The sequence below is a fragment of the Thermobia domestica genome, chromosome 10 (genome assembly GCF_964235325.1).
Source record: "Thermobia domestica chromosome 10, izTheDome1.hap1.1, whole genome shotgun sequence".
In the NCBI taxonomy this organism is placed as follows: domain Eukaryota; kingdom Metazoa; phylum Arthropoda; class Insecta; order Zygentoma; family Lepismatidae; genus Thermobia; species Thermobia domestica.
The window spans coordinates 50,581,580-50,601,115 of record NC_137463.1 but is presented as its reverse complement, the minus strand read 5'-3'; the positions used below and the strand labels follow the sequence as shown (position 1 = coordinate 50,601,115).

Genomic DNA, 19,536 nt, shown 5'->3' with positions numbered 1-19,536 from the left:
AGTAGAAAAATGATATGAAATTTCTGCTTTTAACGTCTCACGCTTATGAACAGAGGTTAACGGTATAACGTTACCTTATACATTGCCCACAGTTCGTATATATATATATATATATATATATATATATATATATTAGTTATTACGTAAATTAAAGATAACTTCAATAAATATACATCAGTTTAGACTGCACAAAAACCCAATATTTTGACGATAATAACGTATTTTGACGCACCATTCAAAATTATACCTCTAACAAGTATGGGGATACTCACAATTATATTTTATAAACATCTCCTTGACAACTGCTAACACCACCATAGCAACGCACAAATAAAGAAAATCTATATCAGTGTACTAAATATTTTCTTCTTCTTCTATTTTAGATAGTGCTTGAGTACGGCTGCCCTGATTACAATCAAAATAAACAATATACAACATTATCATTCTAATAGAGTCGATGATGATAATAATGATTAAAATGGTGGAATGAAGAAATTGGTAGAAGACGGGAGAACTCCTAGAAGACCTCGGCGTTCTCCATTACAGATCAAACTTGGCGTAATCTGGGATTGAATCTGGGACACCACCCATTATGTGTTTTCTGCAAATGTGCTATCATAATTGCAAAATGTTTCCCTAATGATTTTGAAAGTACATTGTTTTATCTTTTCTTTTCATTTTATGAGTAGTTTAACCTGCCACTATTATGTTCTCTAGGCTAAAGATGACGGAAGATTAATAAAACTGAATAGCTGTGAAATAAAAATGTTTGTGCCTTCCCATTGAAACCAACACCACGTGAAACAAAGGCATACGCACGAGCTACTAGACCAACACAGTAGTATGGAAGTTCTTCGTGTTTGATCAAACTGTATGAGCATTCTTTGTTGATAAAACGTTCTTTATTGGTAAGTTAGAGATAATATGTGTTTCCTCTTATTACTTGAGCTGTGAAACATGTCTTCTTGTTAATTCTAAAAAAGTATTTTTTGTTTGATCAAAGAATTAAATGAAATCTAAGTTTTACGTCCAACGTTTATGCCGGCCAGGCTAAAGGAGACGGTAATAATGAGAAATGAATGAAATGGTGGAATGAAGAAAGTGGAAGGAAATGGGAGAACACTGAGAAAATCCACGCACACGGAGTTTGTCCACCATAAAGTACACTTGGCGCGAGCTGGGATACAACCAAGGAAATTGTGTTTGATGAAGTTGTTATAGTTGCCAAGTATGGGTTGTTCAGTGGACAAGTAAGACAAGTCGACTTTTGGTCATTTTAGACATATATCGACTTTGAGATCTCTATCTGAAGCTGTTTTCTAAGCTTAACATTTTCATGTTATATGTTGTAAGTAATTCTTGTAATGTTAAAAATAACAGTTAACTAGTCCACATTACCTACCTCACAAGTATCTACATTTGTTTTGTGGAGTCGCTGTCAATGACCAAGCGTCTTAGAGAATTTAGTAATTAGGTGCCTTTTAATGATCAGGCATCTTAGAGTGTTGGCTTGATCAACCGGGTGAGATTGATGTCTTCTTTGGTGTGTGATCTCCTCTTTTATCGTAAAATTTCGACTACCTTCGTTGATCTCCGTCACTTGCCAATCATTGGAGATGATGGACGACGTCTTCTTCGTAGATGTCGTCTGTAGAATATTTACATCTAGCACGTGGTGTAAAAACACATAGTTACATCTAGCACGTGGAGTAGAAACACATAGTTACATTTAGCACGTAGTGTAGAAACACATAGTTACATCTAGTATGGTGTGAAAACCCGGTAAACCTTACAATATTGATTGTTCTACTTGTTCTAATAGTCAAATGTGTATTGTTGACCACTTTAAAGTTCATATGTACCTGGTATTTGTTCTAATAGCTGCAGCGGTAAAATGTGTTTAGCTGATGATTTAAGTGTGTTTTGTCTAATTGCTATACCCATAAAATATGTTCTCCTGATTCTAGAATTACTTTGCGTTTGTTCACACTGTAATAGCAGCAAAATTGTTATTTCAGGTCGTGGTTTGGAGTTCATGTTAGCAGTTAGCAGCGTCCTTATTAATCAAAGTGTTACATGACGAGCTATACTATACTATACTATACTTGCTTGTGTTCTATACTATACGAGCTATACTATACTATACTATATAATGAGGTAAAGAAATTCAATTCATGTAAATAAACTATTAGCATATCGTCTTCTTAAGAGACAATACTCTTCGTTTCTATGATCGTATCCAAATTTCTAGAGCCAGGGGTGCACTCACATGGGAGGGGGTCCCGGCCTCACTTCCCCCCCAAACTTCTTAACTCGACATACATTTGTACGACTCCTCAATTAAATTACACTTGCCTAACAGGAAAATGATTGGTATAGCAAGACAATTTGATCTTACACTTCACTTGTAGTATTTCTTTTCTTATAAAAACTATCAAGTTACGTAATATTTAGTGAGAATATGAATGGCAGTACTTTAAAATTACTTATCGTCTTTACGAGTTTAGAATAACAGCATCTTTATGCTAGGGGCGGATCCAGGACCGACTTCTGGGGGGGGGCGGTGGGTTGTCATACTGCTACTTTTAAGGGCTCCAAAATAAGAAAGTTTCCTCTCCTGGGGGGGCAATCGCCCCGATCGCCCCCTCTGGATCCGCCCCTGCATAGATGTACTTTGTAGTAGTATTAGATTCCATCAAACTTAGGACCCCTCCGCCCAACGAAGTATTCTGGGTGTGCGCCTGTGTAGAAACTTAAGATTTCTCAATAAAATGGTTTCCAATTACTTGCAAAACTATGCTAGGATTACACACTTTTTAAAAATAATAATACATTAGTGTATACAAGAGATAATAAACTGATGTTAATAGTAAGACATCAGTAACTTATTATAAGCTTTATCAATGCTATTTGCGTTTAACGAAAAAAAAAATCTCCAGAGATAAGACAAGCCAGTCAATAGTTCTCACTGAGGTGAACATAATTATATGTATAAGTGTAAATTTTTGTTAACTAGTTTTTAAGAAAATCGAGGAAAATACATTTTTGTGAACATGTAAAAAAATGTTGTGCGCTAATCACGCCATCTATTAAAATGAAATTGATGATTAAGTATACGCTTATTAATCTTATCATTACAACATTAGCAAGACGACAGTATACATTACAGTAAATGAAAAATATATATATATATTAAATTTTGCTTCGTACAAGGTGTGTTCAAAAATAAAACCGAACTTTTGAAATGCAATACCAACCGGCAGAGAAAGTGCGCTGCGGCTACTGGGCACATCTAACAACAGGTTTAGACAGCAAATTGCCATTTTCCGCGTTTCGCTGTGACCGTTAGTTAGCGAGCTCCAGCCGTTGCAGTGAGGATGTGCACAAGCTGTTCGTCAGGTCTTCTAATTCATTAAGAGCCTCATTGACCAAAAAACGAGCATGACTCGGTCAAAGATCAAAGATCATTACTGTTGGTTGTGTTTTTTGATTGAAAAGGTATTGTTCATCATGAATTTGTAACGTCTGGTCAGATGATAAACAGTTCTACCAGGATATTTTGGCACGGTTGAGGGATGTTGTGCGTAGGAAACAGCCTGAATTGTGGGAAAACCAGACTTGGATGGTGCACCTTGCCAATGCACCTACTCACGCTTCACTTCTCATCCGCGACTTCAGACTCCCGTTGTGCCCCATCCATCCTATTATCCGAATCTAGCCCCATGAGACATTTTCTTCTTTCTCAAACTTAAATTCAGTTTGAAAGGATGTAGTTTCCAATCATAAAAGAGGTTCACGACAATGGGACAAGATACCTGTGCACCATCCCAGAAAATGTGTTCCAGGATAATTTATAAAAGTGGAGAAACATTGAGAACGAGTATTGCCATACTAGGGACTACTTAGAGAGGACAGTGCTTAAAATGTTGTAGAATGAGCAATAAAGATGTTATAGCAAAAATTCGGTTTATTTTTGAAACAAACGTCGTATGCATTCTCAACAAAACAGTTGGTGTCAATCGTAGAGCTGAGAGGGGAGAAATTAGAAGAAGGAACTAGTTTTCGATCGTGGGTAGTATTATTAGTCATTACAAGAAGTGTAAACGTGAAATAGAAACAAAGATAGAAACAGCAAAGGAAATATTTAGCAAGAAGAAAAGGAGAATTCTACTTTATGGAGCAGAAACATACAGCTCACAGATAACGAGAAGAAGCCTAAAACAGGGGAAGCGGGAAAAGGTCAACGACACGGTCAAGTCCATTTTCGGTTTTTGAGGTGTGGTGTATGGTCTATAGTTAGATGTCGGGTAGTTATCTGTGTGCTATTCCGTGGTGTCATTTGAAACCCCCGTGCGAAAAGTGAGCAAGCCCATACCTACGTCACACTATTTCTGCTAGGGTTCTTCTCGTCATCTGTGAGCTGTAGACATCGATGAAACGCGAAAACGATGAAAAAAAAAAAAAGACTGAAAGCTTTTGAAATACGATTGTGGAGAAGAATTGACCGAATTAGCTGTTTCGAGAGGAAAACGAAAGAGGTTAGAAATGATGGGGGAGAAAAAGAACAATTTTAGATGTAGCGGATGAGACATTGGAAACAATGAAACAAAAGAGGATGAGACATTGGGACATTGGCTGAGAAGGAACTGTATTATAAAGGATATGCTAGAGAGTATTGTGGCAGGAAAGAGAGGGAGAGGGTGAAGGATTCTACAAATGATGGACGGTGTCAAAACAGAAAATTTGTACATTAAGCCGAAAAGTTTAACTGAAAACCGTGGAAAATAGAAGCTTATATGTTATGGTCAGTGACCTCCCAATAATGACAAAATAACTATGATAATGATCGTGATATATTTAAGAATAATGTTGTCCGAAGATTTAACAATCGATTGCTGACATCTAGCTATATAAAACGACATACTTCAGGTTAAACATTCTTCTAATAGTGACATATATGATCCATACAGTGAGGCTCATACTACTAACAGTAGAGCAATACTCCTAACAGTAACGAAGTTACTACTTGTAATTAATGCATTTTAATGAAGCTATATTCATCTAACACCGACGTTGTGACAAAATAATTGCACCAATATGTATAAATCTTACAATATGTAAACAAACCGGAAAAGAATTGTTTTGTAAACTGGAAAAAGGAAAATGGAAGCATTTCTTTTTTGTTAAAATAAAAAAAGGAACGAATTCTCACAATTACAGAAAATGTCCATTAACTAGTGGTGTCAGCTTGTAAAAGTTTCTCGCATGGATAGCCAAGTTTTCCAACAGTCTGAGTCATTCTCGTGTGTTCAACCAAGATCCGGTCTTTACCATCTCCAATTTGTCGAGTCGTTGCACTTACAGGGATCATGGAGCTATCTAGCAGAATAGCTCTTATAACAACACCAACAACAACAGCAAAAAACGAAAATGGACCCTCCCTCCTCAAATAAAAGAAAACAAGAAACAAGAGAACAGCGACACAACGATTTTCAACATTGAAAGGACAGAAGATAAAAAGAAAGAAAAAAGAGGAAATAAAGGTGTGGAAATGAAAGAGAGGAGAGAACTGCAGCTGTTCTGTTCCATAACTTAAGATCTTGTAGCTTATGTTGTGCATTATGTCCTGATACCTACCGGCCTAAAGCTTCTGAGAGGCAATTTGTGAACAACTGCCCCTCATAAATGTGGCTTATCAATGTCCAAGTATTAGCAGTAATTTGCCCTGTTTTTGTGCAGTAGTGGGCTTCAGCTACATACATTCTCTACTTCATAAAACATAGTGGTATTTTTTGCCTTCATTCCAAGCATATAATTCTTTCCATTCTTTATTTCTGAAACATTTTGGGCTAAATTTAAAACAAAAATGGACTATATACACAACGGATACTAACAAAGATTCTATGGGTGAGGCTAAAACTAGACAGTAAATATTACATTAATATACATAATCTATTTATGACTGTTATTTCTCATATAAAAAACTATGTTTTAGACAGCCTTCTAATCTTCTGTGATGAATAATCAAAGTTCCTTTTTAGAGCTCAGTCGATAGTGACAAATTTCATTTTGGGAATGAAATGAATTTCTAAATTTAACGTTTATACCCTTTAATTCAAAGAAGAAATTGATTAATGAAAGAAAAAAATGAAAATGAAATCTTTGAGTTTTACGTCCCACGGTTATGCCGGTTAGGCTAAAGGAGACGGTGATAATGAGAGATGAGTGAAATGGTGGAATGAAGAAAGTGGGAGGAAACGGGAGTACCCCGAGAAAACCCACGAGCACGGTGTTTGTCCACCACAAAGTTCACTTGGCGGGGGCTGGGATCGAACCCGGGACCCCAAGCACCAGAGGTGAACGCTCTACCACTGAACCACCGCGCCCCCTGATTAATGAAAGAATTGATAAAATTATGATGTGGAATAAACGGAAGAACAGGAAGAAAACCCCAATACACAGTACTGTCCACTGCAAACACATATCTCCTGAAATCGAACCAGAGATCTTTCGTATAAATGGCGTCATTTCAGGACTGTATGGGACAATCGTCTCCCTGAGTAAGAGTAGTAGAACTCAGTATACCAAATAGGAATTAAAAAGACATGAGCACCCCTCAATCACAAACAAAATCTGAAATAAAATAAATATCAGAGGTGCAAATTGAGTTCAACTTACTTATCTCAAATCAAATCTTTAAGTTTTACGTCTTATGGTTATGAAGTGTAAGCCAAAGTAAATGGTGATCATTAGAAATAAATGTAATGCTGAATAAATAAGATGGGATGAAAAGGGAGAATCTCGAGAAAATACACGCACATGGTGTTCGTCTATCACAAAGCCCAATTGGCACGGGTTGGGATTGAGGTGAGGTGATTTTGAGTTTAAATTCCCGTTCAGCAGCTAGGCTATAGGAGACGTGGACCTGCTGATTAACGTGGAATCCGAACTGAATGAGCTTCCACCGCGAATCCAACCTGAGATCCCGTGCACCAGAAGTGAACGCTCTATCACGATGGCCATTATTTTCTTTCTGTTTAAGGTTGAAGGAAATAGTTAATTCTTTTTTCTACCGCTCGAAACTTTCTCGTCTTTATTACCTAAATTAAAGCTTAGCATACTTAACATTGTTATTGAACTATTTACGAAAGCTGTTTTGTTTTTGAACTTCCACTAAAACACCATGGAAGAACTACAAGAGATGACCAAACCCGGTTAAAACAAAATCGATCATTCGACATCCTAATAGCAATAGACTGACTATGCCGTTGAATCATGGTGCGGTAGGGCCTTTAAAACATTGAGAGCAATAGAATATCCCGCCAAATATAAAGTAAGTGGTGTATTTTGATGTTTGAAGATGCTGATCTTGAAATTTCAGGGAAACATGTCAAACTACAGACAACGAACATAATTTTTCTTATTGTACGCTATATTAAACTACACTTATCTTTGGAGGAAGGAAGAAAATGCCAAGAAGTTAGAGTTGAGTTTTACGTCCCGTTCAGCAGCGAGGCTATATAAGACGTGGACCTACTGATTAACGTGGAATCCGAACCACTTGAGCTCCCGCCAGGAATCGAACCCGGGTCTCCCACGCCAAAGGCGCATACGCTAACCGCTTAGCCACGGAGGAGCTCTGCAAAGAAGTTTATTGAAGAAAACTTTAAAAGCATCAAAAGTTAAAATTGTGACTAGTGTACATTGCGTTATATGACCTCTCGACGAGTGTTCGTACGATGAGACGAATAGACCTGGATATTTTCCCCCCCAAAATCTAAAAAGTACTTTCTTTATATATATATATATATATATATATATATATATATATATATATATATATATATATATATATATATATATAAGAAGGGCCGGATTTCGATTTTTTCATACGATTACAATACTTTCTTCTCTCCTATTGCTCCTCGAAAGTAAAATAATAATAATAATAATAATAATAATAATAATAATAATAATAATAATAATAATATACATAAAAATAATCATATTTAATAGTTCAGAGTTAAAATCAAACAAAAACGTATGGAAAATTACTTAAATTTCAATTAATGTAATATCTGTAATATAAAATTTTAAAGGTTAAATTTACCAACTCCATTGAAACTGATTTTAATTATTTTCATTTCGAACACCATTAAATAGAATATATTCTTTGAATTTCAGCGTAGTAACTGTAGACTCAGTTGGAGTATGAACGTTCCATCAACGTTTGTTTATGTATGGTCATTTGGATGTCAAGCATTAATTGATTGAAACAAGTTATTTCCAAGAATTTTAATTTTCGACAACCCAATGCTGTTTGAAAATTTCATTATTTAAAAGGAACGTAATTGAAATGCATAAGGCCATAAATAATGTGGACATACAACATTTCAGCGTTTCGTGTTCTCTGTTTCTCTCTCTCTCTCTCTCTCTAAAAAAAAGAGTGAGTTCTTTTTTAGTTACGTATGTGAGATCATAGTCAACACTCAACAACATATGTTTACCCCGTAGCAATTCTGTGGTTTTGAACAAATTCACTTAGCTTTATTGAACTTGATGTTTTCTCCATTTTTCGTTTCTTATTTTTGCATGAGGCTTTATAAATGAGGTGAAAAAAGAAAGAGAAAGTACATTAAAACATTATTAGGTCTGCATTAGAAAGAAAGGTATAAAATAAACAAGCATCTACTATAAATCGCGTAGCTTTAATGGAGTTTTCATATGCAGCTTTAAACATTAGGTTTAACTTCCCAATTCACTGATCACAGAGAAACAGTGCAACGGATTTTCTGTGCATGTTATGGTCGTGCTTTGTTACCTAGTTCCTTTGTGTGTGTCCATACATAAAGAATATGTTTGTCTGTGTCGCTTTTACCTATTTTTCTCGCTTTTGTTTTTCAACTTTTACGTTTTCTCTTTTCCTTCACGTCTGTTTACTAAATTTTTCCTAGTTTTAAAAAGTATTCTAATTTACATATGAGTTTCATTTTATATGTTATAAATATATACATACCTAACATTTGTTGTATATATATATATATATATATATATATATATATATATATATATATATATATATATATATATATATGTGTGTGTGTGTGTGTGTGTGTATAACATATTCTTTCCTAGCATATCTTTGTCACTATTGATCCTTGGAATTGATAGTTTTACAATTTACTGCTTACAAAGATCTTTTAGAAAAGGCAATCTATATAAGTACATTATACTATACTATACTATAACCTGCATAAGTACAGGGATATCTTTGCTTACTCTCCCGAAGATATAGGTTGTTTGGAAATATGCATAAACTTCGAGTTCATAAGGTGGTATCATTCCATGACTGCTCTTCCCATACCACCTGCGAGTCAGTAGCTTATAGACGCCAAAATTATATAAAAAATCAATGATAGTTTATTTTTTCCTCCTTTGTTGATTTTAAAGTAACCAAATTCACAAGATTTTCAAAATTCACAAGATTTATAAAATTCACAAGATTTATAAATTGCGCTGAACTTATAAAAAGACAACAAGTATACAACTGAAAAAAAGTGTTTAAATGTAAAAAGGGAAAGACGTAATACACCTAATAGACGTTTCGCAATGTTATATTCAAATTTTGTGACCCCAAAATCACCAATATGTAATCTTCGAAATTAACCGTACTCAGATATCACCTAGGCTCTTGCGATACTTAGTGGGACATTCAATATCATCCCAGGCTCTTTTTATTACTCTAAGAATGATGTTAGAATGTATGTCTGACCGAATTATGTCACTCTGTAAAAAATGTGATAAGGTCCTACGATTTGCAGCAATACATTTCAGACTTGGACATTCTGTTCCGACGCTTAAGGTAACACAATATAAGAGCAAGTCCAAAGAAAGCTTACTTATTTTAGGACAAACTGGACAAATTAAGCTTTCGTGTCTCAGGAGAAAATCAACATCTTATTGAAAATTTCAAATAACATTTAAAGGAACTAACTACCAAACACATTCTCAAAAGTATTATTTGCCTCTGCTCCTATCTCGGAATCATATAAATTACTTAACTTTAATCCTTAAAACTGCTTCTTTCCAAATAATCTAAGTTTGAATATGATTCTATTCATAAATGGTGTGCGGAAATTTAGAACATGGCATTTTGAATGCTCTCTCTCAAAATCACTTTGATAATTTACAATTATAGCCTATTCGGACACCTCTTCTGTACAGGCTGACAGCTTACTCGTCTGTTATGATCTTAAAACAAATATGGAAAAGTATTCTCTTATTATATCTATCAATTATTTAAGTCTGAACGTAAAGCTTCAACATGACAGAAAGATCTATATGATCTGATTTATGTGGTTAGAAAATTTCGTTATCTTTTGATCAACCGATAATTCAATCAATTCATTAACGCAAAATGCCTTCAGTCGTGAAATGCTCGATTTGAGGAAGTTGGAAAATATTCACGATATAAACCTTTCTAAGACACTTGTGACTTCCAAATCTGTCATATTGACGTCAATAAACGAGGGACACCTATAAAATGTGACATAGCTACGTCCACAGACTTACTTTTTTGTAAAGAAAGTATTTGTATCATAATAAAATGTGAAAGGTCTAGAAAGAAATCCCTTGTGTATTATTCTACGTAGGAAAATATTACAATATAGGTCTAATAAATGTATACTAATAATTATTATGAATGATTAGAATTTTCGCAAAATGCAAGTACAATTAAAATTTTTAAGCTAAACGTTTTTTCTCTATCAGGGATATGATACTTACTAATTTGCAACTTACTCTATACATTGTGTATTCTTTTCGCAGTAACATTATTGCCCACAAAAATTACTATTATTGGCAAAAAGGAATTTATAGTAATACAAAAGAAGTACCTTTCATCTCAGACCCAAAAAAGAATTATGTAAGAACAAACTTCCAGTCAACATTAAGAAATCTATGCCATCATAAGACTGCCCTACGAGTAGAATAGTTTCTATAGTGATTTCTAGTTTGACGTCAACGAAAAAAAAAGTGCTTGAAGAACTATAGATTACGTTATGAACCATGTATAGTTTCTTTGCCTAGAAAAATGGAATATCTCCAAGCACATCAGCTCTATTGCTAAGTTTTAATTTTTATTCATGAACTTTGCTATTCAGTATTACTTCCTTTATAGAGAAAACACTATCACTGGGTATATGGTTCCGAGTTCGATTCCCGGTGATACAGCTTGAAATTTTAAGCTGGTTCAGATAGCATCTTAATCTCTAGCTCAACGTTTCCCATAGTTGTTGTGCTGAAAATGACGCTAAACTTCAGTCATCCAGTAACCAAAACATTGTTATTCTCTTGTAAATGTTGACAAGTTCAATTTACCGTAGAAGAAAACCGTAAGTTCTAGACAAGAATAAACTATAAATCTATTACTGAAGTAAATTATATACAAGGTAAACATGTATTTTACATTGTATGTTAGGAATTTAGTGTAATGCAATACACATCAATTGTTTATTCTCCATTTTTCACTTCCTTCTTTATATGGAATATCTTCCGAAGATCAGTTTCGAACAAAGTCAAATCCACGAGTGAGTTCGGTACCACACAAATTGTATTCACTTAATGAGCAAAGCAGAACCAATATTAACCGAACACGACTCCTCTTTGGGAAATATTCGGGAATTTGACTCGGACACAGTTTCATTTCATGCCTTTCTCAACTGTTACAAACAAAGTATACACCTTAAGTAAGATCTTTTCTTGAACGAGCACTGTAATTCAAAGAAAAAAATTGCATCTACAGATTTCGGACTTACTTTAACCACGTAAAGAACCAATGAGCATAAAATGTAATACTCACCGACTACGTTAAGATGGGTGACGACCAGCGCTGTATCAAAAGAAGGTGCATCAGCAGACACTTCACATCTGTAGCTTCCAGTCATTTCAATTGTAGCGTCCATCATTACAACGTGATGGTCATCCGATTTTGACAACTGTATTTGAAAAGAAATAATAATTACTTTTTTTCAGGGAAATATGCAAATAAACATACGTAATGTTTATGTATATACATAGTGTATAACTAGTAAACCTTTTTATAAAGATTACAAAGGTTGCTTTATTTTTTATTATTTTTTCTAAAAAGTTTCTAAGATTATTAAAAAGTTGCAGCATATCTTTAATACCTCAGAGATTTCTTGTTTTTGTTGAACTCCTATGTCAATAGAGAAAAACGCCATCTGCTTACTTATGCAAAATAAGCAAGTTTATTTATTTAATGAGAAAATTTGCCGTTTACAACATTCAGCTTCAATTCTGGTAATTGTGAAGTCAAATTATAGAAATTAAAGCTACTAAAGCAATTTTTAAAAACGTATTCTTGTCAAAGTATGATATCCATGTAATGCAACATTTAGACGGGTGTGTTGCCAAATTTAGGTGAGCAAGTATCTATGTTTGAGTGCAGTAAGTATAAGTTCAATATATAAGCCATAAATAAGAACAAATTCAAAGCTAAATACTCCTCAAAAAATTTAAGAGAAGTTGTTTTGTCAAATTTTAAGAGAAATGTTTCAATGGCCATGAATGTAAAGTGAAGAATAAGATTTGTAAAATAGGCTAAATGTACTCCAATTAAATATTAAGAGAAAGGGTATACATTTTTTCGAAGTAGAATAAGTGTTAAATTCGAGGCTATTACAGGCCAGACTAGCCCAAACACTAGACTACTTCTTATTTGATCGAGAATTTGATGTTCAGAAAATTTAATGGCGTTTGGGTCATGCAATGGGCACGTTTAACATTCAGTTTACTCAAATAACAGATTTGACGATCGGATCATTTGTTAAGCAAGTTTGATTATGGCCTACATGACGTTCAGGTGATTTAATGAAAGTGTGGTGTTAGGAGTGTGACGTATGGATATGAGGTATGAACTGAAGAAGAAGAAAAACTGGAAACGGAAGTCTTCGAAAAGCTACAGAATATTGTTGAAAATTAGATTAGTGCAATAAGCATAATATCAACCAAAACAGTTATGGAATTGATAGAAGAAGAATTGGAGTATGCTCAAGACAGTTTTAAAAAAGAAATAGGGCGTTTGGACACGTTATGAGACGTTAATTAATCAGGCTATTAGCTGTGATTAGAATAAAAAAGAGAAAGTCATTATTAAAATATAGGATCCTAATAATAAAAAGATGGGAACAAAGTATACAAATAAATCAAATGTTTGGCATAGGATAAGAAAGAATGGAAAGTGGTGTGAAACCAATCGAGCTTGTGGTAACTCAAAGAAGAAAAGTTTGGTAATTGGATACTATATCACACATCAGTTTTAAAAAAGAAATAGGGCGTTTGGACACGTTATGAGACGTTAATTAATCAGGCTATTAGCTGTGATTAGAATAAAAAAGAGAAAGTCATTATTAAAATATAGGATCCTAATAATAAAAAGATGGGAACAAAGTATACAAATAAATCAAATGTTTGGCATAGGATAAGAAAGAATGGAAAGTGGTGTGAAACCAATCGAGCTTGTGGTAACTCAAAGAAGAAAAGTTTGGTAGTTGGATACTATATAATATGTTTTGCTTCAAAGGAATATATCTAAATATGTACTGTACTGTATCACAAATCTCCCCACACCGTGAATGCTACTCCAAATATCATTTATAAAATACAATACGTGATAAAAACTTCCAAACTTCTTTTAAAACATTTTATTTATATGTACAGAAGTCTAGCATCTAATGTTATTTTATTTTCTTTCATTTTCTGAAGAATAAGTCTAAACTGAAATATCGATACATGATAATTTTAAAATTTCTTTTGTGCATGGTCCGCTAGTAGTTGCTTTTTGTTACCTACTAATTCTGACGCTTTTGCTGCACTCTTCTTGCAACCGCTAATAGTGAAATAAGTATATCTTACATTATGCAGTAATTTGAGTTTATCTTCTGTGTATCTCTCTAAAATATAATCATAATGGTGAGAATATTTCTAACTTTACGAGCATACAAGTGCACGTCCGTGAATCTTGCTAAGAATATAAGACTATCTTAATTGTCGCAGTTTTCCCCCTCGAATCTGCGATAGCTTGATAAGTACTTGATACGTACTGAGAAAAATCTACTCTTTGGAGTGGTATATTGTGCAAATATACGGAATCCTCTTGCTTACTACAGAAATCAGTACAAAACATACGTTATCCCTTAGATGTTACATCATGCCGTTGCAGGATGTCTGTTATCTAACAGTCTTTCTAATATTACATAAATATATGTACGTTACCTTCGTCTGCTGTATGTTATATACGTCCATTTGTATGTGAGATCCTGACCACCTATATTGTCTCATAGTGAAAACACTTATAGATGGAACACTTAGACAGAAAGCATTCTAAAACATGCGTTTTCAGTTATATGTTTGCTGCACGTTGTCAAAAACCTACAAGATTTACAAATGTAACATACAATTTTAAGTACGGCACATACGATTTTTTCTCAGTGCACATAAAAGAGGTTGTCAGAGCTTTAAGTACTGAATTTAAAATTGATGAATTATTTTTTTATATGAGGTAAGCAAGAAATGCATCACACATTCTAAGTAAAAAAATCGGGTTAATTGTAAAAAATCTTACAAAAAGAGGAATGAATATCCACATATACTTCTGGCAAAGTTGGAGATTTTCGGGTGAGTGTTGAGTAGGCGCATTCAGATTAAAAAGAAATATAGTAAACTTTCCTTATCTGTTGGGAGATTATAAGTTTTTCAAATTATCCACGGTCTTCATTTCTTTCTTTTCTTACCTTTTCTTTGAGAAAATGTAATTTAAAATATTCAATTGCAAATAAAGGAGAAGTGTTTCAGTGAGGAAAATCAAAGAGCCGTTACCAGCGTCTTTGTGAAAAGGTAAAATAATAAAGTTATAAATGCGTAAAACTAAAACTACTGTTTATTAAGTGGCAATTGAATAATTAGAACCATAAGTTGTTCGAAACTATTTTCATGTTCATTTTTGTCCTTTTACTAGTAGACTGTGAACTATCCGCGGAATTCAGTTATTCGCAGTTGTTGCGCTGCCCAATTTTGCGAATAATCGGGAGTTTAATGTATTACAAAACGCTACCTGGAGAACGAAGACTTAAGCTAAGTGGAATTCTGGTTTCATACGTAGTGGGTTACATTTAATAACTCCAAAATTTCGAATCTGAAGCATAGTAATTGCAATTTTATTAAATTATAATCATAAATCGCAATTATCGAGCTGATTCCATGTCAGAAGGGCCCGGAAAAAATTACGAGGACAGTAAGCCCCGAGTCGAAACGGACCCGCGTGAAAACGGCCCCTCGTCAAAAGGGCCTAGCGACAACAGGGCCCCGGTAGAAATGGTCCCACGGCCAGAAAGCCTGAAAGCAAAGCAGGACTGGAAATCAGGATGCACGAGGAAATAGAGACTAGTGCTCCCTTAGTAAATTGAAGTTTTTGTCCAACAGAAGGAAGAATATCAATGGTTATTAATAACAAATAGGAAACTTGAATGTTGATCTCAATTTTGTTTAGTTGCTGCTTGTTCTGCATCAATCGCTATCGCTTAAGTCGGTTCTCCATAAAAATTGGTTTTCTCCCGCGTCTCTTTGACCTTGTATTCTCGAAACATGGCTCATTCAGACTTTATCTATTAATGACTGTTCCCTTAGTTCTAAAATTCCATTTCTTCCCCTGGATCTAATTATAAAGGCACATATTAGTATGAAAGATAGTCTGTTGAAAACATTTGTTTATTTTTGCTGTAAGAATATACATGCGGATCTGTACACCGGGTAAATCAAATGTATTGGGACAGAACAATAATAACAACACAGGTGGACGGAATAAAACCAAATGTTCCAATTGGTATTATTACGAAAATTGCATTGATTTGGAGTGTGGTCTCCGTGGAAGCCATCTCGAATTCCGCTATATTGCAGATTGTACTTTTTTCTTTGAACGGAAAGCGTGATCTACGTTTGATATTTGTTTCTAGCAGAGGAAAGTATTGGTACAGGCAAGTAATAAAGGCAGTATTCATTGTGTTCTTAACGTTTCTGCTTGTTTGCTTGTGTTTGTAAAATATTGTGGAGTAGATGATGCTCTTAATGTGCAGTTTCGAACATTCAGTACAGCTCAACGACTTCGTTCAAATAGTAGCTGGTGGTAACAATCTTTTGTCTGGTAAGTGTATTATATCGTGTGAATTTAATGCGGGAAGGATATAATGGTAGAATAGCTACAAAGAAACCATATATTATAAAAGAGAAGAATTAAGAAATATAAGATACTAAAAATGTCTAGAGCTTTCGAAGATAAGCCCAAAAATTGGTGGGAATATGTGTTGTATATCAACAAATGTAAATTAAACCTGCATGGATATGATGGTTGAGTAATAGTTTTTCGACAAGTAAGTACAGAGATAAATGTCAAGAAATTCTAGCCTACTGTAAAATACGAAGCACAAAGTGGAATGGTTTGGTTATATGTCCATCAGACGTTAGAGAGTTAGTGTGTGTTGATTTTCTGATAAAAGAAATATATCTTAACCTTCTTAGGACACATCTTCACCCAAGTACGAAAAATTGAGAATGAGAAGGACTTCTAATTTTATCAAGAAATTGATCCCAAACAAACTATATGTTGTAAGGAAATGATTGTTTTAAAACTGTCCAAAAGTACGCGAAACCCTAAACCAAAGTACCGACTTTAACTCCATTGAGAATCTTTGGAACGAATTGCAACGTAAGGTTAATATGAACGAGTTACGGTGAAAAAAGGTTTGAGAAAAGCATTACGTACCGCGTAGAACACTATTTCCCCATATTATACCAGGAAAATTGTAACAACCATACCAAAATGCTTAAAGGAAGTTATAAAACGTTGTATGTTTGCTGTTGAATACTAACTGTATTAACTTGGAGGGATAATGTCACTTTTGAGGACGTTTTATAGTAGTTTCATGATATCTGAATATTTATGTGATGAATAACGTCCAAACCCCAATCAATGCAGTTTTTGCAACAACACATACTTGTAACATTTGCTTTTCCTCTACCACATTATTACTGGATTGTCCTGATACTTCTATCTACCACATACAAATGTTAAAGATAGCACACCTGCCTCGTAAAAGAATGGGGATAGGTTAAAAATAAATTCAGTTTCTCGTTTGTGAGAAGATTCAAGCCTAAATTGCTTTGACATACTCTTTTTATTTAAAAATATTGTGTGGTATCCAATATGGCGAAATAAAAGATGGCTGCCATTATATCCACATCGTCATTCAATACAATATTCGCATCAACACACCTGCAACCTCTTACTCTCCTCCGTCTAGGTGTCTCATTGCCAGTCCTGATAATTTTGTCTACTAGATACAAAATGTCAAACGTAGAACCCTATCTTGCAAACGAATGAAGATAGATTTTTTTTAAAAAAAGAGTTCTTATTCTCTTTAGTGGAAATATACTAGCCTAAATTAATGTGGCAAATCTACCCCTTTCCATTCAAAAAATATTGTGTAATATCAAATATCGCATAATCCAAAGTATTTGCCATGACGTCCATACCCCATTCAATGCAGTTTTCGCATCAATACCCATCTGCAACATTTACTTTTCTTCCGTACACGCGTATCGTTATTGCTGGTCTGTCGTAATATTTTTTACTAACCCTATATTTTTTCCACATGTATGTTCTTTCAACTCAAATAAATCAGGTATTGTCCACAGAATATTTTTCATCTAATAATCGTTTTTATACTTCTGAAGCTTTTCAAGCTATCTCGGTCTTTTTAACATGGAACACTTTTGTCGCGGGAACCTTTTGACGTTGTGCTCTTTTGACTCGGACCCTTTTGTTACAGGGTCCTTTAGACTCGGGCACTTTTGTCGCGGGACCCTTTCGACCGAGGCCCTTCTGACGCGGGGTCCTTCGACTCGGGCCCTTATGATTGGGGACCTTTCGACGTGGGGCCGTTTTGACTCGGACCTTTCCTCGCCCTTTTGTCCGGCCCTTTCTGACGTGACAACGATTGAGCTATTCCTATCCTAATCACATGGTATAAGTTGGGAATAAGGCTAGTCATTGGTTATGTAAACATAGTACAAAGTGCTTTCAAAGGGGACACACATACAATTACGAGAGTAGAGGAAGTCAATAGCACATGCAAACAAACATATAGATTTGATCAGACAAGATTTACGGAAATTATCAGCTGTCTTGTATTAAGATCAATATTGTAAGTTCATGTTAGTTTATTGGTGAAACACTGTTGATTTAATTGAACCGTGTTTATGGCAAAGGTATGGGTAAAGAATAAATGGATCAATTAATGTAAATGAGTTGCTTGTTAGATAGCAGTAGTATATTATATCATGTACACCAGAGTTTCTCAATCTCGGGGTCGCAAAGATAAGCGGAAGAGATAAATATAATTTGAATCTAATACCGGATATTACTCAAAGTGGCAGCCACTCGAAAATTAAAAAACTCAATAATTTTTTAATAGCTATCCAAGTTTTTTCTAACCAAATTAGAAATCACTTTATTTTTTTAACCATAAATGACCCAAAATTAAGGGTTATGAAGTTTTAAAATTTTCAAACGACTTCTATTTGAAACAGTATGACGGATCGGAATCAATATTTGTAATATGAATGAACTGACAAAATTTGGTATCATTCCATTTGGTTGTAGGGAAGTTACTGTATCCACTATATACAAGAAATGGATTCTACTATTATAGAAATAGATAGATATCAGAATATATCTGCAATTATGCATATGCTATTAAAGATCCCACACACGCTTATCACAAATCAGAAATTATGAGGGGTCGCTGGCAAGAGGATGTGATAAAATGGGGTCGTGATATAAATTAGATTGAGAACCACTGATGTACACTATCGTTGTGAATATGATATAGGTACGTAATATATCAATGTTGTACGATATATACTACATGTAATATATCGATACTACATATTAACAATATATATTTTAATGTATTCTTATGACTTAATGCATTACATTACCCAAAGAAAGTGTTATTTTTTAATTTCTTCAATGTTAATATTTAGCTTGTTGTTACAGTACAAAAGCATTTTTCAACATATGAAACATAATCACAAGATTACACATAAATACGAAACATCAAAAAGAATAATCAGCAAAATTATGGGGGGAAAACCACAACAATAACTTTTCTTCGTGGTATGGTTATAAACAATATACATGTGGTAGTATTACATAGCATTGCAGGTATAATTACGTAATGTAGAAAACGCACAGTCGCTTCCTGATATAACTCACGTTCTAATCCCGTTTGGATTAGAGAGTGATCAAACACTAGTGATGTGGTCGGCGATAATATAAAGAGAACGAGAATTTCTCTGAAAGTTTTCTTTACAAATATCATCCTTACTTGAGTGAAAACAATATAATGATAAATGTGAGCATTAACTCATTTTACACGTGCCTAGGAATTAATCGTATTA

The 19,536-nt window shown here is 34.3% G+C and overlaps 1 protein-coding gene across 2 annotated transcripts in view; it reads right to left on the bottom strand.

Annotated features, from left to right (window-relative positions):
* LOC145662478 (uncharacterized) overlaps positions 1-19,536 on the bottom strand; it is an 846,748-nt gene that overhangs the window by 210,387 nt on the left and 616,825 nt on the right. For both annotated transcript variants that reach the window (XM_081728085.1, XM_081728084.1), the window contains exon 4: positions 11,861-11,996. In XM_081728085.1, coding sequence (XP_081584211.1) covers positions 11,861-11,996 — 136 coding nt within the window. The remainder of the gene's footprint in view (positions 1-11,860; positions 11,997-19,536) is intronic.